At 39.1% G+C, this 23454-nt stretch overlaps 1 protein-coding gene across 1 annotated transcript in view; it reads left to right on the forward strand.

Moving 5' to 3' along the window:
- The window catches only part of ctnna1 (catenin (cadherin-associated protein), alpha 1), a 71588-nt gene extending 52036 nt beyond the window's left edge, over nt 1–19552 (forward strand). The window contains exons 16-18 of the mRNA XM_014997043.2: nt 3766–3871; nt 16755–16889; nt 17771–19552. Of these exons, the coding sequence (XP_014852529.1) occupies nt 3766–3871; nt 16755–16889; nt 17771–18061 (532 nt within the window). The 3' untranslated portion in view covers nt 18062–19552. The remainder of the gene's footprint in view (nt 1–3765; nt 3872–16754; nt 16890–17770) is intronic.
- Nucleotides 19553–23454: the final 3902 nt, after the last annotated feature.

Genomic DNA, 23454 nt, shown 5'->3' on the forward strand with positions numbered 1-23454 from the left:
TACAATTTTCAGATTGTACTTTCAGATCGATTTTCATTCGACTTCATAATGTGGAACAAACGGTGAAATGTTTAAGGAATGAACACTTTTAGAAGGCACCGCATATTGAATGTTTGGTGGCATTTATATCTTAAAATGTTTTAAAATACATATGTTATAGAGTTACAAATGCTGACAATTGTGATGACTATCTTGCTTATGAAATGTTCCCTCTGCTCTCTAGAAGCTTCAGCATCTCGGCCACTAAAAGTGTAAATCAGGTTTCTCTGGCAAGGGCAGTGATAGTCCACCGGTGTAAAGGCTCTTGAAGAATAGCATCCAGCTAAAAATAGCATCCAAACGCTCCTTTGCAGATGCAGTGTTACACACACGAATATCGCGATGACAATTGCAATTTGATATGTTATGCATCTTTACTAGAAACTACTGTTGCGTTCACATGAAGAAGGCATGAAAGTGGCTTAAATGCATTTTTTCACTGAATGTGTTTGCATAACTTTTGGCTTTTAGAAATGTGAGTGAATCACTCTGGACATTTTGTTGCAGACGTGTGAGTCACATTGGTAATGATGTAATGTCGTCTCTTTATCCCCGTCTTCTGAATGGGTCAAAGAGCCTGTCGCGCCGACTAAATATGTAAAATAGTGAAACATGGCAGAGCAGTTTGAAATGTTAACAGCCAGTGACCCGAAAGGTTGTGCAGAACCCTGCAGATTTTATTTGCTGCTCAATCTTTCAAAGGAGTAAGGATAAAAGTATTGCAACCTTTTACTACTAAATGGTTGGATGGATTCAGATATGAGGTTATTGATTGCCTTGACATTTTATTTTTTATTTTTTTTATACTGCATGAATACCGCCTCTCCCACGTTGTAAAGCTACTGTTCAAAGCATCCCCCAAGAATTCAAAAAAGAAAATTCAAATGCACATGATTTAGGATTTATTCATTTTGCATACTGTAGAACTTTTGTCTAGGATAACAGAAAGCATCTCCACTGAAAATAAATTAAAAAATATGATTTTACAATGAGTTTATTAAGTTGGACAGGTTGATCCAAAGCAGGTATTACTTTCCGCGCAAGCCTCATGTGCTGTACTCACATTATTAAACTCATCCTCCTCCGTAGTCCTGATTATCTTGACATCTAATCAGCAGTTCAGCACCGATAATAGCCTGGATAAATCACTGAGCTGTCAAAAAGTTCTCTCTTCATGGTTTTATTTACAACATTTAGCTGCAGGACTTGTTTTTTGGCAAATGAAGTGGAGAAAACTTAATTTTCAGAGCTGTGCTTGAACACTAACCCGCTATCAGAATTTGTACCATGTATTGCCTTTTTTTTTAAACAGTGCAGCACATTTTCCAAGGATTTCATTATTTTTCCACCTTCATAGCAATTTTTTTGTTTTCTGACACTTTGAGCAACAATGTTTTCTGCTGGACTTCTACACACATTGCATTACGTTTGGAACCTCTTATAATGTGTTTCCACTGTGGAGGCATTTTGTTTGACACTGAGAGTGTAACTCCTGCAGATTAACCCCCCAGCATGTAGAAGTGAGGTTTTAGCTTTGTAATTAAAGCCAGTTTTCCTTTATTCTTTTAGCAGGAAAACTACAACAATAATTCTCTAACAGTGATAACGCTTTATAAATTACTGTAGTCAAACCAAACCTAATGGAAACTTTAAGCAAATTTCGGAGATAAAGACTTCTGTTTTTATTCACTTTTTGAGGAGAAAAGAAAATTCGTCCTGCTGTTCTTCCATTACAGCCTGATTATTTCACAGCATTTAAAACAATTTCATCCTTGAGTTTTGGAAACTAGAATGTTGTGATTTTTAGGTAAATATTTGATATGTAGATAATATACGTGTGATAATATAACTATATAACTATTTCTATATTCAAAAATGTTCAACCCATCTTTGTGTCAATCTTTAGTCACTGAATTTTCATGGAAAGGCTGTTTAAATCTTCAACATGTATGTTTCTCAAACTCTAAGCTCCCAGGCTGATTACAGTGTAATTAACCAAAAGGAAATGAAGTAAAAAAGGAGAAACTACATGGATGAAAAAGATGCCGTCACAGCAATGCTTGCATTACTACATTACTACTTTACCACAAATCTTCACCGTTTGTCCAAAGTAAATCCATAAAGTACAGCGTTTCAACTCTACTGCTCTGATTCAGTCTTGATTTTAACCAAAATACAATCGATATCTTCACAAACTTACTGCAGCTGATACGCAGCCGCCTTTTTTGTTACTTTGCAATGACGCTCCTAATTGAGGGTAAAACTTGCAGTTCAGTGTTTAACACACATTTCTGTTGTTTCCACCCAGACCCACAAACAAAGCTTGTCTTAGAGAGCACACACACATAGCCAGCTAATCTATCCATACATTACGCCTTCGCAGGGAAGGTCAGTAGCCAGTGAATTCAGCCTATGCCCGGATTATTGTCCTTTGAACCTTGAGATGGTGTGAAGCTCCTCCAAGGTTGATGTATGAGGTAATTGACCTCTCCTGACAAATTTGCAGAGTGTGAGAGGAGTTCATGTCGACTTCAGCAATGCTTGTGGCTGCATGGCAGCGTTCATGAATAAGACATTTTGTCGTCTTGGGTACATGTAACATGTCCAGCAGCCACATTGCACACACCTGGAGGAGCTCTAATTATACTTTGCTCTTATCTGCACATTCTGAAACGTACCACCTGTAAAGAGTTTGTCTTGTTTTTGAGACCTGTTTATTTTCCTAGCTTGGTAGAAACAAATCCCTAAGAATAAGTCACTGGTTGTATATAAAGATGATAAAAAAAAAAGGGGGACACTACTGGTCAGAGATAAATCAGTTGTGACTTTTCCTTTATGTTGTACTTTTTTGAGAACAAACCACAATAGTGTGCTATCAGCTGCCTTTTTGCCTGTATGCGTTTTTTTTTTTCCCCCCGCTTCCCAAAGCATCACAATGCTTTCAGCTCCGTCTCCAGGGGTTGTCTCGTCCCTGGAGGACTTCCAGTATGTGCTCTGACGCATGGCCTTTCCCACTAGGACCCTGGCTTGTTCAACATCAGAGCAGCAGAGGGAGAACAAGAGAAGGAAGGTTTGGAGACGGGAGGAAAGGATGGAGGAAGTGAGAGAACAGAAAACATAATTCCATCTGTTCTGGGCTGGACGGCTCTTCTTTTTTTTTTTTAGCCTGGAGAGAACAGCTTTGAATCCAATTTGTCTCTCTTGCCAACTGTGTCCCAAAGTCCCTTGAGGGGTACCGAAAAAAGGCAAATAGCTGACGAGCTTTTACAGTGGGTCAGGTCAGAGCTGGATTGACCTGTGTTGGGATGGACTTTGCGTTTCAATAGGGGCAAGGATTGATATTGTATATTGGGTCATTTAACAAAAATAAATACACAAATGAACTCTTTTTTTTTTTTTTAATCCACATTTTTAAATTGCATTTATTTACTTGTATAACCTTGAAAAAGTTTGTAGTCGAGCATTTTTGATAGTTTTCTCTGATCATTGCGATGCCAAGGATGCATCCATGTTTAATATGTGTAATCATTGTGCTCAGTTATGAATTTTTATACCTCAAGCTTTTACCTGCACAATCCCCAGAGTTTACGACATGCTACTGCTTCAGAGGGAAAACAACTCTGTTAAAGAAGCAGGGGCTCCATTACAGAGATTTTACTGCTGCATTACACTGACTCCAGTAGAGGAAAAAAAATGTTGACTGATGTTTCCATCTTCTATCTTCAGGGGGAAGGGGCCACTGAAAAATACATCTGATGTCATCAAAGCTGCCAAGAAAATTGCAGAAGCGGGAACCAAAATGGACAAACTGGGACGCAGCATCGCCGACCTTGTAAGTGAAAATGAACCCATAAAGGCGAGGGGTGATGTAAGCTACACCTTTGTGCAGCCCACCCCTGTAAACTCCTGCAGTAAGATGTGTTCAGTCTCAACCCTTTTATTTCTGAAAGGTATGCATGTGCTTCTGGGTATGGTCATTTTTTTCCCCCATTTTATTCTTTTGTCACTCATTTTGAACATGTTTTGTTCTGAAATTGTGGTTTTTGAGGCTGAGTTTGAACACTCTCTTTGAAGCTTTCTGTGCTACCTGTGTTTGTCTGCTCTGAGTTCTTCTAGATCTACATAGATATTTGTTAAGTGTTTTGGATTTATCTAAAATTAAAAAACTCTACTCTCGCGATTGTAGGTGTTTTAAGATACTGTTTAAATTGCTCCCAGCTGTAACAAATAACATACATTTGTTTGTAGTGTTGCCTTGGTAGTTCGGCAGCAAAGATTGAAATTAGCAGTGTTAAAGTGTTTTTGTACATGATAGTACTTGAGATTTATTTGAGGTTTCCACATCTTACATTTACTGTTCTTGTAAATCCTCTGAATTTATAACATCCGCAACTTACCTCAGAAACTGTTGCTCTTGACATGGAGCATATGTATTCAACTAACTGAATTTGCGTTAAACTGTTGGATAGTTGATGCATCTTTCAACTTACGGACAGTCTTACGTATTGCATCTGGGTCTGCAGTATGCATAAATTTTATTACTAAAAACATGAAAAACTTTAGTTTGCCACAGAACACAATTGCAACAGAGCTTGTCTGTTGGAAGGATGTTGTTTGCTTCTGTGGTCGAAATGGTACCAGCTGTGGGTTCTTCTAAAAACCACTTTTGTTCGGGAACGCTGTTGCCTCTGAAAGGACACAGTCTTCAGATGTCACAGATTTCGGCTCGGATAACAGTTGGCTCCGTCGGTCTCTCTTACTCTGGTTTGTTGACAACAGATGACATGTTGGCAAAAACCTAATAGCTTGAGGGCTGTCTATTGTGGAAAAGGTACTGCCATGGTAAAAACGGTACAGCTTCTTTCAATTTTAGGATTTCTCTTATCAGGGCAAAATAGAAATCACCATGTCCTTAAAATGTTTTCATCTAGGCGTTGGAAAAACGGCCGATTCCTCACGGTTTGGGCCAAGATAGACAAAATGGAAATTCTCTGTGGAAGATGAGACTCCTGCTGCTTCAGTAGGACTTAAGAAAGAAAAATAGAAAAGCAGTGCCGCTAATCAGATGTACTTGATTAACTAATCATCAGCAGGTGTAGCTACTTCTAGAAAAACAGGACTTTCTGCAGTTTCTGCTTTCGTGCACGTTGTTGTGTGTTTGCACAAAGGCCGGTCGAAAATGCATTACCAACGACCTTAGAGAAGCTGTTGTCGCTGCCCATCAATCGAGCAAGGGTTCTAAGTCTGTTTCCAGATGTCTTGAAGTCAATCATCCTACCATGAGAGAGATTATTCACAGCTGTAAAACATTTTAGACGGTTGTCAATCTTCCCAGGAGTGGACGTCCCAGCAAATTCACTCAAGGTCACCGTGCCAGTCTCAAATGACAAAACTACAAAAGCTTCATCTCGTACTCAGAGGCCTCACTTGTTAAAGTCCATGACAGTAGAACGAGGAGTAAAAAGAACTGCTGTGATGGGTTGAAGGATAAAGGCTTAAAAAAAAAAAAAAAAAGGAAAAATATATTGGTGCATCCAGGATTTGCTGAGTCGCATCTGAATCGATGACCTTTTGGGTGGATGAAATCCAAGCACAGCACCAAATCTCATTCCAGCTGTCAAGCATGGTGGTGGACAGTGATGATTTGAGCTTGTTTTGAAACCACAGACTTTAAACACTTGTCAGTCATCTATAAATTAGAGATACAAGGTGTTCTTGACTGGCAGCTAAAGATTTGTACAAATTGGTGATGTAGCATCAAATCTACAACGTATAATGGCTGAAAAAGGGAAAAGTCAGTGTACTACAATGATTAGTTCAAAGTCCAGATTAGGTTCATATGATGTGAAGAAGCTTTAAAGAGCTGGGCACAGATTTTCTGCAAACCACAATGTACTGAATCAACAAGCATGACGACTGAGGATTTCCTCCTAATGATGTAAAATACATCCAAACAAAACCACAGACGTGTAAAAAGACACTCTCTTTTTCTCTTGATTGTGTCTGTATTTTATATGTCAGGGTTACTTAAACAGATTTTCTTTACTTTTGTTTATGGAGAAACTTGCGAGAAGCAGTGGCGCTTATTACAATCTCTGTAGCTGCTTCATGAAAGGTTAAGTCTTTCCCTCCTGACTCGGTAATGACTTGCCTGGTTTCTAGTTGGAGCCCAACTATTGTATTCAGTGATTCCTTCACTAACTGGAAACATCTGCTTTTAAGGCTTCAGCCGAGTTCGCTTCCCTCATTGTCAGACATAATGAGCTGCTGGCCTCCTAGAACCCAGCACGTCTGATATTTTATTTAAGGTGCCCTCAGATCTTTAATATTAGAGAGTCACGTCTATCACAAAGTAGCAGTCCTACCTGTGGTGACCTAATTGCATTTGAATCAGCTGAATGGGGAATAAGCCGCCCTGGAAAGTCACTTTTTTTTTTTCTTTTTTTTTTATATGCCTCGCTGCAGCTTTTGAAGATGCACATTTGCTTTAATGAAAACAGTGTTATCCCCCAAAGAAAACAGATGGGCAACTGTGCAGTTGTGTATGTCGGTCCGTGCATGCCTGCATGAGAAGCTTCTGTTGACTGGCATTGGTTCTCTGTAGGCACATATGCATAGATGTATCAGATTTGGAGGAGTATTTACCCTTTTATCCTCCGCTATTTGTAGAAACTTGTTTCTGTCTTTTATGCATATCTGTGGTTGGTGTGTGTGTGTATACAGACATCCTTTTAAAAGTTTTGGGGGTTTGAAGCACTCAATGTATAAATAAATGAGGAGCTTTGGCTGTTGAAACAGATGTTGCAGCCAAGAGTAAGGACCCCTTCAGCCTCTGAACCCATCCAGCTGTCCCTCTTAGCCTTTCTATCTTGGCAAAGACCAGAAACACTAACGCACCAGGTGATTCTTAGCCCCTCCGACACGTCGACGACGACGCCTGGAGACTGTCGTGGGGGTAGAGGGAAAGAAAAGGCTTCAGACTGGAGAGGTGGAAAGAAGGGGGCAGTGCATTTTTTTTTGTGGAGAGAGAGGTACAACCCTCTGGAGAGATGAATCCATTAAGAGTGTTTCGCCTTTTAATTAGCAGCATAATTGCCAGGTGGCAGATTTTTTTTTTTTCTTTCTGATTTTATTTATTTATTTTTTTATAATGCTGGTGGTTTATATTTAGGGCCATACCTCCTAGCAAAACAGGAGATGCCACCAATCCATATGCACCAAAGCATGGCACACGTGGTGAGGGTCGGCATAGTCAAGCAGCAGCAGTAGTTAAGTGAATCTCTGCTAGGATGCACACAGACTGACAGAGTCAGAGGAGCAAAGGCAATGCTGGGACTGTTCATTAACCTAGGCATATTAATCACTTGCGTTCTGTGCCTCTGGCCTGCAGGGCCTGTGAGGGTTTGCTCCTCCTATAAAACACACTGGCAGATGGTCCCAGACTGATAGAACTACATCTCACCCCACCTTTCCTTTTTTTTTCTTTTTTAATAACACTGCCATGTAGGGTTATGATTTTAGAATATTGTCTTCTCCGTAAATGTGCAGGTGGACATGGTGTGGTTTGGACTTTTTTTTTTTTTTTTTTTTTTACACTGTTAAATATGTGCAATGGAGCCATATTAAATTTTAAAGAAATGAGCGTAGTGTAGAAATGAGCTGCAGGATTTAGGTCATTGCTGTACAAAGGTCTGCACTGCAGTTGATTAAGAATTTATGACCCTGCTCTGCAGGGAGCCTTATGAGGATTTCATCCGAGTTGCCTGGTAAACAAATAATGCTGCGTAATTGAGATTTATAATACAAAAGTGTTGTCCTCTGTGTAGCCTTTAAATTTTGGCAGATGGCCTTCTCCTCATATAAACACTTTAATAACAAAGAAACACCAGTGAGAAGGGGCTAGCATAGTCCTAGAATCAGGTCTCGTGTGTGCCATGGGAGTTTCATTCTCATGATGTATACTGACAACGCAGAGTGTACTTTTCCAATTTGCATTCAATCAGTAAAGATTTATGGTGATCCATAGTCTCTGTTGCTGGTCACAGTCTAATCCCAGGTCTGGCCCCAGACACTCTGCAGCAGACAGCTTGTAAATTACCTGCTGCTGCAAAGAGGTAAAATCGCCAAGAGAGTCCACAAATTCTCAGCTCAGCAGACCAAGGGTCAGTCGCAGGCTAACTGCAATTTATACTAATCTAGTGGAGCTCTTCTTTTCTCCGCTTGCTGATTTTTAGTACGTTCAGGAATTTTAAGAGCGTTGCTTTGTCGAAATTCGGACATTTTCATGTGTTGATGCATCGTTCTTTGTTTTAAATAATTATAGAGTAAAGTGTTTTGTTCCCCTTTGGTTTTATTTGTCTGCAGAGTAGTAATTTAGCTTTGACTTTACTAATCCTCAATTTTTAATCACACCACTTTCCCTTTAGCCTCATTGTTAAAGTAATGTGGCCTGTTGCAAATGCAATGGAAATGGCTCAGTCCAAATATGAAGCATTTTGAAAATGGATTTGGTGAAGATGGCAACACAACTGAGAACTGTTGAGCGACAACAGGCTGCTTTTCATAGCGGCTTTCAGCTTTTGTTGGCTCTGATGTCTCATCATCATCTCAACAATCCTCCTTAGACTTGTTAGGGGGTTTTGGTCAGAGGACTTTGTTGATCAGACGCAGTGATGGTTATTAAAGCAGGTAATGGGGCTCTTTAGTTGTCTGGATAGCTGGGAAATTCAATTAAAAAAATACTTAATTGATCCCAAAGGGAAATTAAATGTTATAACCCATTAAAATCAGCACTTTGAGTTTCATAAATGAATTTTACTTTTTGAATTAATATATGTAAATCAACTCTTTTGTTAATTTTTGGGTTGCACCTGCACACAGAAAATACAGTTTAACAAACATTTTTCAAACATTTATGTGCAACTGTTGTGAAATCGGCCATTTATGTGCGACTCTGTGTTGATTTTATTCGTGTTTTCAATAATATCGGTGCACGTTTCTCCTTATTCTGCCTTCTGTATTTTACCACCGTGCTGTTTATACTGGCTCTATTTTTATAGCTTTTAAATTCCAGTCTAGTAAGCATTTCTCATGAAACTGTATTTATCTTGAAGTGTCTTCAGGCCACTGCTTGGGATTGATCATCTCCTGTCACTGCTTAGCCATATCTTGAATCATAGTTCTTACCTAGAGAAATAAAATGGTCTCTTCAGTGCATTGCTTCTTTTATCTCCTCAAACTTTGTCTTCGATCTCAGACTGTTATTTCCAGAGGGAATAAGGATTGTTTATCTATGACATCTCTGCATTTCTGTAGACGCTGTAACATTTTAGCACCAGCTATTAGACGCAGGCTGAAGAGTCGTTTATGTAAGGTCTTATTGGATTAAGCTAAACTCTAAACAATAGCTGTAATTTAAGTTTAAAGGCCCAGGTGAGGTGGTGTGCATTGAGTTATAACTCGGGGATCCATTGGGTTATGGTGAAAATTTGTCTATAAACATCTTACTTGGTGAAATTAATATCTCGTGTCTTAAAATCCAAACGTCAGGTCCACTGTTAGAAATTAAGAATTTATTGTACAATAAAATGATATCATGTCAAACACTGGATGCAGATCTAACTAAATGCATAGAATGACTACATTTAGTGGGTGCAACATTTCTTTAATTGTTACACTTGGTTTTCTCTAATATGTTTAAGCTAAACAAAAAAAAAGGGTTTAAAAACACCCAATTAGTGCTTATTACAATTTGTACAATCTGTCCAAATGTTATTGCACTGAAGTTCTTGGGATTTAAACTAAGCTAAAAAGAGTTTAATCTTTCATCCATCAGATTCTAAATTTCTTATACAACTGTTGTGAAATCGGCCTTTGGCTGGATGGATTCTTGCCATTAATTTCATCCAGTTTCCACAATAAATCTCCAGTCAAAATGGGATTCAGACAGATTCAGGCCACACTGAGCTCTTTTCTTCTCTTCTTTTAATGCACCTTCCTTCCCTCAGCACGACTGTTCACTTAATCATCCTGAAAAATATCATTGTCAAGCCTGCTTTTGATTGATGGATTGAGAATTATCCAAGATGTCAATGTGCACCTGTGTACTTACAGACTCAACCATGACCGCGTCTCATCAAGGCCTTCATGCGGCGCACACAATCCTACATTGATGAGTTTGGAGACGTGCTTGTTGTCTGCAGGCAGTCGTCTTTGTTTAATTGTACCTAAACTAATCAGATGTCTTAGAGGAGAGACGCATCCGAAGCATGTAGGACATCAGGCCCCGAGGACCAGAGTCCTCTGGTCTCGATGCTTAGATTTCTGCCTGCATGTTTCTTTTTTTACACCCATCCAATGCCGAGCTTCAAAGTACAGACAAAATGTTATACAAGTCATCTTCTCAGAGGCGTTTCATAATGGTTTCCATTGTTTCCTCTGAAAAGCTCCCATGTTATGACTGTTTTCTGTCAATCAGAATCCCACAACAGCTTTTTCAGATCCACAAGGACTCTTATCTGCTGACTCATTTGCATATTCACACTTGTCATTATATGCTCTAGAAATGCAAATTACAATGCAATTTATATTTTTGCATCTACTTGATCTGATTTGTTTTTTTTAATTGAAAAGCATTAAATGTGCTTAATTATACTCTGGCATATTATTTATTTTTACAAATTAAGAACATTTAGCTATAAAGTATAAGTTGGTCTTGCCAGGGGGAACAGCTGAATTAACCTTCTTATTTTAGGGGTGTGATTACATATTTTTGCCAAGGGTTGTATATTTCTGGGCAGACCCAGACATAAACTGAAACTTGTCTTGTTGGCAGAAATCTAAAAGTGCGAGTTGTTCTAATTCATTTTGAAGTGAACAGGAATGAGGCATCAGCATTTTTTTTTTTATGCCTGTTCGCTGCAGGGACGATAATTTTTTCTTTTCACTTCAAAAGAATAATAAACCAGCAGGGATGTAATATAATAAGTAATTTGTTAGACATAGGTATTGTTGTTACTTGCACTTTTTAACCTGGTAAAACTTTAGGTGCCCCTATGATGGTAAAACCTCATGTAGTTTCAGGTCGTCATAAGCTGCTTCAATTGGTATTTGAAGATAACTTATATTGAAGTTATCTTCAAATATATATATATATATATATATATATATATATATATATATATATAATAGATTGTTACCTTCTCTGACATCAACTCTGCTTATTGTATTAAAATGTTGCCTGTTCACGACTGACTAGAAAAATTATTCTCAACGCTGCCCCTGTCATAATATAGCTACCAAAATAAAAATACTAATTGACAAAATTGCTATTGGCTGGTCAAACCTTTAGGATAATCGTCCATCATGGATCTGCAACAAATTCCAGATAAGTTCATCTCTACTTTTTTGAATGCTAACGCTTACAAGGTAGCGCTTAGTCATTTCCTCCTGCGATAGAAAGCGCTCACCTACTTGGATCTCCTTGCAGCGGCCTACATGCTCTCGCGGCATGCAGAAAGCGATAAGCAAACGCGCGAAAACACTTTTTGGGTTCACTACCCACGGCGCTCCCCACCAGGTTGCTGGCAGCGACACATTAGGATGCGGCCTTGTCAGTAAATATTGGAAACTGGCATTTCCTCTGGGTGATGCGTCCTGAAAGGTCAGCGCTGGTTGGCGGCGGCTCAGGCGCCCGGCGCGTCTCGCCTCTGTGTAATGGAATCCAGTGGAACTGCATGGCATTTCCATTGATGAGACCTGACCGTCCTGTTCATCATTTATACAGTGCCGTGTATAAAGAGGTTGTTACTTTATACACGGCACTGTCATGGGGTTTCCTTCAACATCCTGCTTTCTCTCTCTGGACTTTTTTTTTAGATTAATGAAACATTTCGAGTTTTTATTTTTTCATTTATTTATTTTTTTTGGACTCTGCTTAAAGTCGTTTCTGGACATTGGAGAGGAGACATGATAAATTGAAAGCATCAGTTTAACTGGATCCCTTTTAAGTATGAAGCCACTGATGTATCGCAGATTAATTTAGCATATCTAAATGGCGTTCAGCTACATTTTGACCTGACTTTACTTTTTATTTATTTATTTATTTTTTTAGAAGTGAGCACTAAGGACAAGAACTATACAGGAATCATTGACATTTCAACCTGCACTGCTGGCTCCTTTTTTTAGGTGGTGACTCACCTTTTCTATTAGTTTGCCTTGAAAAGAATTATGTGCTGAAGTCTCTCCTCCACCTCTTTCTGCTTTCTCATCTCTTTCTACAACTGGACACAAACACACTCAATGTAAGACCTAAGGGACTCTTTTTGTTGGGCTTCTGATAAAAAAAATAATTGCTGTGTGCAGTTGAAGTTCATGTCATTAAGTATTTTTTTTTTCTTTTACAAGTTTTACTGAAATTCAGTCTGAATCAAATTCAGCTTTTGTTACAGACTTAAGAAATGGTACACATGATCTGAGCCAGTGTGCTGACATTATTTGGCCTGTGAGTTAAGACGTTGCATACATGTTAATTTCCTGCCGAGCAGTCTTGTTATTTCAACATGACTGAAGATAGTTTAATCTCCATCTTGAACGATCAAAAGCGTTACGTTGCATTTTCTTCGCAAAAAACAATTTCCCCAGTTTCCCTCGGCCCTCTCGGTACGACCTCAGCTTTCGCATGTGACAGCGGGAGCGGCGTTCCAGAGTTTCCTGAGTGCTGAGGGAAGCCAGCAGCTGAAGCGAGTATGAGCACAAGTGATGCTTTCACAGTGCCCTGCTCTCTGCCGTCTGAACACTTCCCCGAGCCTTCATTAGCATGGCTGCTGCATTCAGCCTCATCGCAGGTCTTTGCATTTGCATCCGTGCCTCTGCGCGCGCACGTTTTTCGCGCACTTGCTGTCTCACTCTGACTTGAATGCCCCTCCCAACTTTAGTTGAATCCTCTTGTTCTTCTTTTTTTTTCTTCTCCCCCAGTCGGATTTCTCCCTTATTTACTCCTCCACACTGTTTTCCCTCTGGCTGACTCTTCATCCTTGTCTTTTCTCCTGATTTTTCTCTGGTTCTTTCTTGCTGTTTATAACCTTCCGTACTACCTCTCTTTTCACCAGTCCAGCAGCCATGTTTTGCTCCTCTCCTGTACCATGATCAACCCCTCCAGCTCTATTTCCCCTTGCCTTTTTTTTTTTTTTTGCATAGTTTCCTGTCATAAAAGTGGCAAGTCTCTTTTCTTAGCCTGCTCAATAATATTCAGAGTAATATTCTGTGGTGAGAACTTTGCAGATTAATAATTGAACTCTTCTGTGTTCTCTAATGCTCTGATTAGATGTGTGTGAATGAGCACTAATGCTGGCCTGGTAGTTCATAAATAAATGTATGTCGCGTGGTTTATATCTAGTAGTGAGTCCACCATATTCAGTGGAGCTCCACACTCCCACCAGGGATACCGATGCGCTCAGCAGGATTAGATGTGTCACACAAGTTGTAGTCTGTTTGAAGTTGTCCGAAAAACAAGATTCCTCCCATTTCCCTTTCCTCCCTTTCCATTATGGAAACATTTTATGTTGGTGCGCTTCTGTAAGGAGAGTAAATATACTGCTGTCCCGAGTACTTAGGCCTGTGAAAAATTCTCACAGCAGGTGTACCTTGTGTAAAAGTATCAAAGTTAAAGTGTTTACTTGAAATTTTAAAGCTAATGTAGAAATTGATCGGATGCTTAAGACTAGAAAGGAGCCATTATTTGTACTGTTGCAAAAACGGTTTAGTACATTACAGTTAAACTTTATCTATAATCATTTTTTTATACATGCTCTTAAGCAAAAATATAATATCCACAAATTTATGTTTTCAAATGTTCATTGCATTGAATATAACTTTTTGCCCTTGATGTCTTTATAAAGTAACACAAGTGTGACCGGCTGAAATTAGCTAGTGAACTAGCCAGGCTATCGGCCTTCTGTCTGCCAGCATCACTTGTATTCTATGAACTATACAGATATACCCTGTTTAAGGTAACGTTCAAAATGTTGGTGTGTCTGCACAGTGAACTGGGGCATGCACGGTTCCTGACCGTCATTTTCTTGTTTAGCTGTTTAAAAATGCTTAATTGTTCAGCACATGTATGCAGACTCGACGAGTCGATTGCGCGGCACTGATCTTCCCAGCTTCTGTTTTTCTCAACTTCAGGCAATTAAAAGATGGACTGCTGTTAAGTTCACCTTCTCGCAGCACTTTTGAGACACTTCTAAAGGATATTCCCCTCAGGGAGCCGAGTTCCTAAAAACACTGGCATTTAAGTCGGTATTTTCTTCTGGCCTTGTCACTCGCGTTGTCAGCCATGATCTTTTTTTTTTTTTTTTTTTTTTTTTTTTTGTAGCATCTAGTGTGTTTAGTAGATGTTGCGAAAAGCTGGCAGGCTGTGATCTGTACCGAAGTCTGTCTGTTGATCATTACTGATAAAGCATTTGTGACTCAGGTCATTCTGATCTGATCTAAAGCGCCAGGGCCCCCATCAAAGTGTTTACATCCTTCACTTGATGAGCAGCTAAGAAGAGTACTGTGGCCTAATTACTGTGCTGGCAGGGGGCTTGTTTAGCTAACCAGGAAAGGGATTGGAAACGGTGGAGCCCAAGTCTAATTACGACGAGATAAAATGATTCAAAGAGATTGCCAGTGCTAAATGAGATGCATTTACGGGGTTCTTCACATGCTGCCACTTTAAAGTGGATTTTATGATAATGTATTTCTTGAAGTTGATGTGGGGAGGTTCTGGCTGTAATTTAGTGACTGTGTTCACCTAGCCATCTTTTGACTATCTCTTCTCTGAAGCCGAAATTAGAGGCTTTTCAAACTTGGGGTTCATCTTATAAGGACTCCAAATGATTTTTGCCAGAAGTTTCAAACGCTTTCATTTCATTCACAAGTCCTTGTCCCCCACCTTTGCAAAAACGCCTCACTCATAATGCCTCTGCTGATCACCAACCAAACGGTGTGAAAATCATTGTCTGGCACAGCTTGAGCTTCCATGCCGGCCCTCTGTTACTCACAGATTTCATTTAGGTCTGGGACTTTGCTTTTTTTATGCCAATACTGCCCTCCATTTAGGATCGGCATCATACAACAAAGGAGGCTAGGATGGTGCAAATAATCAAAGTTTTATTTTGATTTTCAAACCAAACGATTTAAGAAAAAAAAATTGACAAATCAAATGACTTTGCCTCACGTCCTTTATGACTTTCCTCAATGCAGAAAAGAGTAATTTAATGTGGATGTGATCACAAACAAATCCCCTGGCCCCCAAAGCTTTTATAATTTTCCAATGAGATTCACAGAAAAAGAACAATTGATGGACCAACGTAGCTGAGGCGCCGTTTTCCTTCCCCTCCCTGTGGAAAAACTGACCAGAAAGCAGCTGAAATGCTAGTCCTTAAAAATTACGACATTAAAAAAAATGAAAATATTTAAAAAAGCTGTGGAGATTGTTTCTTGTAAATTTTAATCTGCACTCAAACGCAGATTAAAAACTAACTAAATTATTAGAAAGTCATCTCGGTACAGGCAGGAGGTGAACTAGCACTAGCATCCTCTTTATGCAGCTTTCTGTGCAAAGATCTTTAATACGTTCCGGGCATGTCTATTGGAGATGCATCTCCTTTGTATCTCCATACAAAGGAGATGGCTCCTTTGTAGCCATCTGTGCCAAAGGAGATATTTCTCCACACAAATAAAAAAGCAATGTGTGTTTTTAAGGAAAGTGTTTGAAAATATCAACTTTCTGAAACCTGCAGAAACAGCTTCTGTTATCATAAATCACAAAGACGGACAAGAATGAATGAACGAGGTGTCTGAATGTTTTTTGGTGAGTCAGTATAGGTCACAAGCTAATTGCAATGAACATTTGATACTGATTGTTATTTTACTTGTTTTCTTTTTGTGGGGCAGAGGGTTTATAAAAGTGTTAATATTTGCCTACAAACTGTTAAAATTGCATATAAATTATAATTAGACACTGTTGGGTGGAAAAATTGGCTAAACTGTAAAATATATAATTAAAAAAAATACAAGAAATTAATTAATTCATAATAAAACCAATTTATTTTGGTTTCCAAACTCAAGAAATAATGGTGGTAAATGGTAATTACAGCAGACTTTTTTTTTTTTTGCCCCATAACTAAGCAATAAGGCAAATAATACCAGTCTGACAAAGCCGAGTTCTTTCTCCAATACTTCATTCATATCTTCGCACCATTTTGCATTTTGCCTTCCAACAAACATGCAATCTTAAACTTTACCTGTTTGTTTTCTTTTCCCCGTCTACTGTAACAGAGACTTTAGCGGAACGCCCCCCGCCAGCAGCTGATTGACAGCACTTTTCGCCCAGTCGCACAATTTGCATTGTGCGCTAAGTGATCACACTGTAACCTCGTGAAGACGAGACAGCAGGTTGTGGGCGTGTGTTTGTCATTTTGGCTCCGAGCGCGCTCATAGTGTGGGTGTCTACCTGTCACACTGCTACTATCTTATCCTGATAAAGTGTGAGATGAATGAAAAAGTACACAGATATGCACATTAGTGTGTCTGCAACAAAAGCTACAAAGACTTTTTTTTTTCTCTCTCCCTCTCTACGTAAAACCAGTTCAAGACGTATAATTTTGACTCAGATGTGCAAATGTGTTTTTCCACATTACTTAACCGTGTTTTTGTTGTCTCTCCCGCAGTGTCCCGACTCTTCCTGCAAGCAGGACCTGCTCGCCTACCTGCAGCGCATCGCCTTGTACTGCCATCAGCTCAACATCTGCAGTAAAGTCAAGGCTGAAGTTCAGAACCTGGGAGGGGAGCTGGTCGTCTCTGGGGTGAGTCCAGCTTCTTCCTCTTTTTTTTTTTTTTTTTTTTTTTTTTTAAACCAAGCATAATTTTCTTTCATGCTGATGGACAAATTTTAATGAGTGCAGAAGAAGTCAGTGATGCCGTTTAAAAAAAAAAGACAAAAAAAAACCCAAAGTGACTGATAAAAACATTTCAACTTTCCATAGCAGACGGAACAGTCATTGTTTTTTCTGATGCTTCACAGTTGCTCACCTTGCAATTTGAGGCTTAAACAGATTTTTTTTTTTTTTACATGCATTTATTATTATTAAATTGAGTCACTGCTTACTTTCTGAAGCTTAATTTATTGCTAAAATCAATGACAAATTCTTAAAGACAAAGCCTGACAAAACAAGGGCTGATTCTTTTTCCACAAAAACGGCATAAATGTCTCAAACGCGCCCGGCTGCGTTCAACAAATGTTTTCTAACCTTTCCACCTTCCAGCTTAGCAACATTCAAAGCCTTTAAGCAATAATTAAGCACTTACTCTCCAGTTTAAAATGTCTACATTACTATACCTGAGTGAGCAGGGTGTCGTGATTTTTGCCCTTCTTCCTGAAGGAACACAGACGAGACTATTATTCCAGCATTTTTTAAGTGTCACTAGTGTCTCTGGAGCCGTTAAGCGAGCAGATTAAATTAGGGTGACCTTTTTAGATATTCTGAAACTCGCCAGACGCCAGGGATCCTCCGCTGCATACGTCTGAGTTTTAAGTTTTTGGCCCCAAAACCAGAAGACATTAAGAGGGAAGGCGAGTTACTTTTCAGTTTACACGAATTCAAATTGTGTGAAATTAAAAAGTACCGCGGCAGCCTTTCGTTTTCGCAGTTGCTTGACGCTAACAGCTTCTCTCTCCTCGATTTAGTTGGACAGCGCCATGTCCCTCATTCAGGCAGCCAAGAACCTGATGAACGCCGTGGTGTCCACCGTCAAGGCCTCCTACGTCGCCTCCACGAAGTACCAAAAGAACAAAAACATGGAGGCGCTCAACATGCCCGCCGTCTCCTGGAGAATGAAGGCTCCCGAGAAGAAGCCGCTGGTGAAGCGAGAGAAGCAGGACGACGGGCAGACCAACAAAGTCAAGAGATCTTCGCAGAAGAAGCACGTCAGCCCTGTGCAGGCTCTGAGCGAGTTCAAAGCCATGGATAGCATCTAGAGAACCCCCCCAGGAGGGAGAGCATCAGTATGTAACCCAAAAGTTTAGCATAGATTGAGCCTTTTATTGAGTCAAATCAATGAGCTGTCATTTGTTCGTCTTGGTTTGGCCCATTGTATTCCTCCACTGCCTCATTCCTAACTTTCAGATTTGCTTCAACCTGCAGCATTAACCGTCTGTTCTGTAGAAAGTGCAGTCAGAAGGGAAACCAACAGGACAGGACTTTTTTTTTTTTTTCCATGTATACGAGAAGAAAATGTGGATACAGAAAGTAATTCCGAGGGTTTTTTGTTTTTTTTATTGTTGTTTTTTGATCTTTTTTTTTTTTTTAAACATGTTTAAGTAAAACTATGGGGCTGTAAGGTTTTCCATTATGTGTTTGACAGACTGCAAATATCAGCTATGCAAAATTAGCTTCTCTCTTTTTTTTTTTTTTTCTCTCTTAAGCAGTAGCTGTTAATCTTAATAGTGAGATATTCAGTCGTTCGTCTTCCATAAAAAACCAGCTTCAGGCCATTTCTATATGTGCTTGCATTTATAAATCCTAAAATAATGTTCAGAAGCCACTAAACGCCTAATAACTTTAAACTTATCAGATTTGTGTCATTGCTTTAAAGTTTGAACAGTTAAATTTTGTTTCTTTATAAAACCCTCGTCTCAAATCCCGATCATTGTCGGCTGTTCTTTGTTTTATTTTACGACTTCATGTATTCAGACTGACACCACTGCTGCTCACTGTAGAGCTCTTTTTGTTTTTTTGTCTTTTTAAAGCTTCCCGAACTCCTGAGAGTTTTGGAAGAGCTCGGAGGGCTGCAGGATGAGCGGAGTGTGCGTCGGTACTTTGCAAAGCCAATGAGCTTCATTTACTAGTGAGACCAAACATCTCCACGTTCTGAATGGCTTCAGTTTAACGGGATCAATATTTTTCTACTTGCTGTGTAGAGTTTGCCTTTAAACTTCTCGTCCTTGAGCTTGAACACTAAAAATTTTATATCAGAATCTTTATAAAACCATAAATCCTTTTTTTTTCTCTCTCTCTCCAGATGATAGAGCTTTAAAATTAAATGTCTTTTTTTTTTTTTTAATTTGTAACGTGTGTTTTTGTTTGTTTGTTGTTTTTTTCTAACTAAAACCAGTGGGGTGGAGCTGTAAGGTGCGGAGGGGTCGTGCAGGTTTCTGCTCTTGAGCAGGTCGTTGGTCCGCAGCAGCGCTTTGAGATTCTGCTGCTCTCGCCTCGGAGACGGACCTTTGCTTTGCTGATAACATCTGAACTCCAGCCGGAGGGACATGTTGAGGTTACTGGACTCCGAAACGGAAAGAAAAATGTCAGTGGATTGTTTCCCCATCTTTTGCTCTGTTGTTTGGTTTGAGTCTTGAGTTGAAATAATTTGCTGTGGATTTTATTATTATTGAGAGCTGACCTATTAGTGCATACATTTCTTTATATTAATGTGCCTGATTTCTATCTTAAATAAACAAACTCGATCCAGTCGTCTGGTGTGCGTTCTTCTGTGCTGCACTCTTATTCTCATGCTTTTGGGTCATGCAATGCGTTTGTTGCCTTTCCCGGATTTTCTGATTTGTTGTTTTACATTTTACCATTTGGAAATTAAAAGCCATCTCAAGTAACTTTTCTCCCACCAACTATGCGCTGTTTCATAACAATGAATTATATATGAATATCTCCCAGTAGTCTTCGTTTCTGACTTGGGGGCAGTCTACAGCATGCTGTTTCAACATGTAGTCGGGACGCTCTGGTGCCATGGTTAATTTTCTCATCAAAAATGAGCCCGTTTTAACGGTAAGTGGCTCGTTTAGTGTTGCGCCGCTGACTCGTAGCGACCGCAGCGACGAGATTTGGAACAAAACGTTTCATTCTTGAAGCGTCGCGGCGACGTGATTGAGGAGGGACTCTGAGACGACGTCTTCGTACCGTCACAGATTTCTATCAGACTCTAGCTCGGCTTCTTTGTTTAAAAAAAAAAAATTCTAGCTTGTTTTAAATGGTTTTTAGATTTCTGTCAGGCCTTTTAGCATTCGAGAAGTTGCAGCCAATAAGACGGCATGTTGTCATACGACTGCAGAGTTCACATTACAATCGAACGATGTTCATCTCATGAAAATTAGGATTTCGTTCCGTTTGAAAACTGAAGCTTGAGTCGTTTCAATCAGCAAAACTCGATTGTGATTTTCTACATCAAGCGTTTATGATGATTAAGAAGCTGAGATTAAATTTTCTCAATTATTTTGCATAAAGTCTGAGACTGCATGACACTAGAAATATCATTTTAATTAAAATTGTGATGCTCATCAGTTCCGGTCAACACTTCTGTCTTTCTTTATCGTTACCAATGTCTCCAACGCTGCTTGGGTTTAGAACATCAGCTGCAAGTCGCCAACAGGTGGGGGGAAATAAAGATATTTGTTAAAACCGTCACCAGTGGCCAAATCACCATAAATTTTGCTGGGCGATAAATTGTTTTGAAGTAATATGTTGATAGTTAATAATGCAAATTTGCTCTCTGACTACTAAAATGTAATTTCGTCGAGAACACTCCACACTGGAACTGGAAGACATTTTTAAATATCCAAAATAAAACGCAACCAGCAAAAATGATAAATAAAAGGGAAATAAAAACACAACAGAAGCCATGAATAAAACTGTCTATAAACAAAATTCCCCTTTAAAAAATATCAATCAGATTGGGAATTATCAAGTTAATTTTAATTTGTCATGCGATTTTTCTGTCTGCGCCAAGCTGCAATAGACTGCTGACCTGGTAACAAGCACCAGCTCTTCCCCTACCCTGTAACGATTGAATAAAACAAACAAATGATAATCAAATTTATTTGTTTGGGAGGCTGAATACAAATGCAAGTCACACTTGCATATTTAGTCAACGGGGCCCACAGAGGTGGATAAAACGCTCAAATAAACACCAGGGGGGCCCTGGTGCAAATTTGCAGAGCTCAAATGATTTTTAAAACCTTTAATATCTTGAGAAATGGTTAATACCCCCCACAGGGTATATTATGGGACTTAAAAATGTTAGAAAATAGTAACATAAGCTCAGACGGGCTACAAGAGTACAGAACCACGCAGCTAAATGAGTCATTACTCATAACATTTCTGCATGGAGGGAAGAACCACCGTGGAGAGCTTTCTTAAAGCTTTTGACCTCGAAGCGGAAGAAGCTCAGTGTGACTCAGTAGCACTAACGATGGCTCTTTTTCAACGAGTTTCTCAGCGAGCCCAGTTCATTACGGAGCTCACACAAAACCTGGATTCACCTTATTTATCTTCAAAGTCTTATATTTTTACTAGCAAATGGAACATGCATCGTACCACTCTCCACACACACACAAACACCACCCCCAAAACACTTGCCTGCAAGTTGTATACAAATAATTAAAAAAAAAAAAAAAAAAAGTCCATTCCAAGCTCAACCAAACAGAACCAGAAGGTGTGTGGGCTTTAACTCTGCTGTTTTCCCAGTCATAACCTCAGTAGTAGTAGCACAAGGCTTAGTACCAACCTAAAATAACTTTCTAAAGAAACAATGTCTGCATATTTGTGAACCAATATGATAAAAAATCTGATCTTTGTAAAGAATCCAGCTACCAGAGGGTAACTTTAGTCAGATTCGATTCACTATGAGACTGATGAAATAAAAGCAAGCTATATTTTTTCCTTGGATTATTAATCGCTAATGTCAGAATTCAATAAGTGATCTGATCATTTTCATATTATCTGCCACAGCCCTGGCCTTAAATGTTAAATACCATTGTACACTCATCCTATTGTTTCATGTCTGTCTAAACACATTTCATTTCTTTTGGGTTCAGTTATTAAAGACAAGAGAGCCAGAGCAGATACCTTTCACATTATTATTATTATGACATAACGTACCAAGTAAATGATCTCCATACAATACAAACAGTACGCTGGTTTGAACTGATCTGCTTTCAGGAAATGACCATAAAGTTTAAACTTGATGCTGATGGCTGATCAAGCCGCAATGCGTGACGAAAACATAACAGACAAGAGCAAACAGGTGGATCAGAGGGAATCTAATAAGCCAATAAAATAAGACCTGAAGAAAGGGTTACATTGTGGTCTTCTACTCAAACCGAGTAAAACCTAAATAGCGGGAGGAAAACTTCTTTAGCAGCGACTAAACTTTATTACATTTCCAAGTCCAACGTGCTCTGGACTGCAGCTGCTTTAAATGATATTTCCCCTCCTGGTCCACTGGGGGCTGATTTCAAACCTTGTTTAGCCCCGGGTGGAGCTGTCCAGTCTCATGTGGTGCTGATTACTGCCCCGGCAGAGCAGCTTGAGCTTGTTTTTCTTCATCCAGGTCCACACCGGTGACAATCAGCTGATTGTAAGGGAACATATATTAAATTGCTTAATTTATTTCCTCTTTCGTTGCCAGCAAACTAATCAAGCCAAGGTTTTTGTAAACTACTGCGCTACGGGTTTCCGTTTTTTTTTTTTTTTAAGATTATCGTTGCCTTTTTTTTTTTTTTTTTTTTTTGGATCTTTTGAATCCAACAATAAATAAATATATACACAAAGGTAATTAATTAAAAGTCACAGAGTCAAACCTTCTCGCTGTCTTTGACGTGTTTAGTTAGCATCACTCCTTTTACTGGTCTTTATAAAGGTGGATATTTGTTTGCCTGTGAGTAAAAATATATATAAAATAATTCAATTTCATTGCGGTTTTTTAATATAACTTGTTTTTCTTTTTTTTTCTCTTTATATAACTTGTTTCTATTCATGAAATATCAAACCTCAAAACTGAACTAGCAAGGACAGTGTTGGCACGACCGCCCCCTGGTGGCGGCTGAAGGATAGAGAAACTTGCATGGCAGCAACGTTAGCATAAAACCTTGCGTGTTTTTATAAGCCAAAAATAAAAACAAACATGCAGTTTGATGCTGGACCATTAAAGGAAGGGAAGGGGATTAAAAATGCAAAACAGTTGAATTCAAGTTTGCGCTTCCTCTTTATGCCTCTTTACGTTAAAAAACGTCGCCTTTTCCACAAAAAAAATAAAAAATCAAGGCTCGTTACTGATAGTACTGCCACCATCCGGGGGTCAGTGTTATAACTGGTTGTGTTTTTTTTATTATTATTATTTCTATGTTGAATAGCCAAGTCAATGTGCTATAATATGTATATTCAAATGAATAATTTCTAATTACCATCTAGTTGGCAACAAAAACTGGAATATTTTTCATAATTATGGCTCCTGCCATCCTTGTCCGTGTTATTTTGACACCTTTCCACACATTGACGCTGACCATCTACACCCTTTCATTAAAAGGCAATTCCCCCACAGCGTTGCCCTCTTTCAGCGGAGCAACGCGCCCTGCTGCGAACC

Source organism: Poecilia mexicana, unplaced genomic scaffold (genome assembly GCF_051168715.1).
Source record: "Poecilia mexicana isolate PSO_F unplaced genomic scaffold, ASM5116871v1 scaffold_10, whole genome shotgun sequence".
NCBI lineage: Eukaryota > Metazoa > Chordata > Actinopteri > Cyprinodontiformes > Poeciliidae > Poecilia > Poecilia mexicana.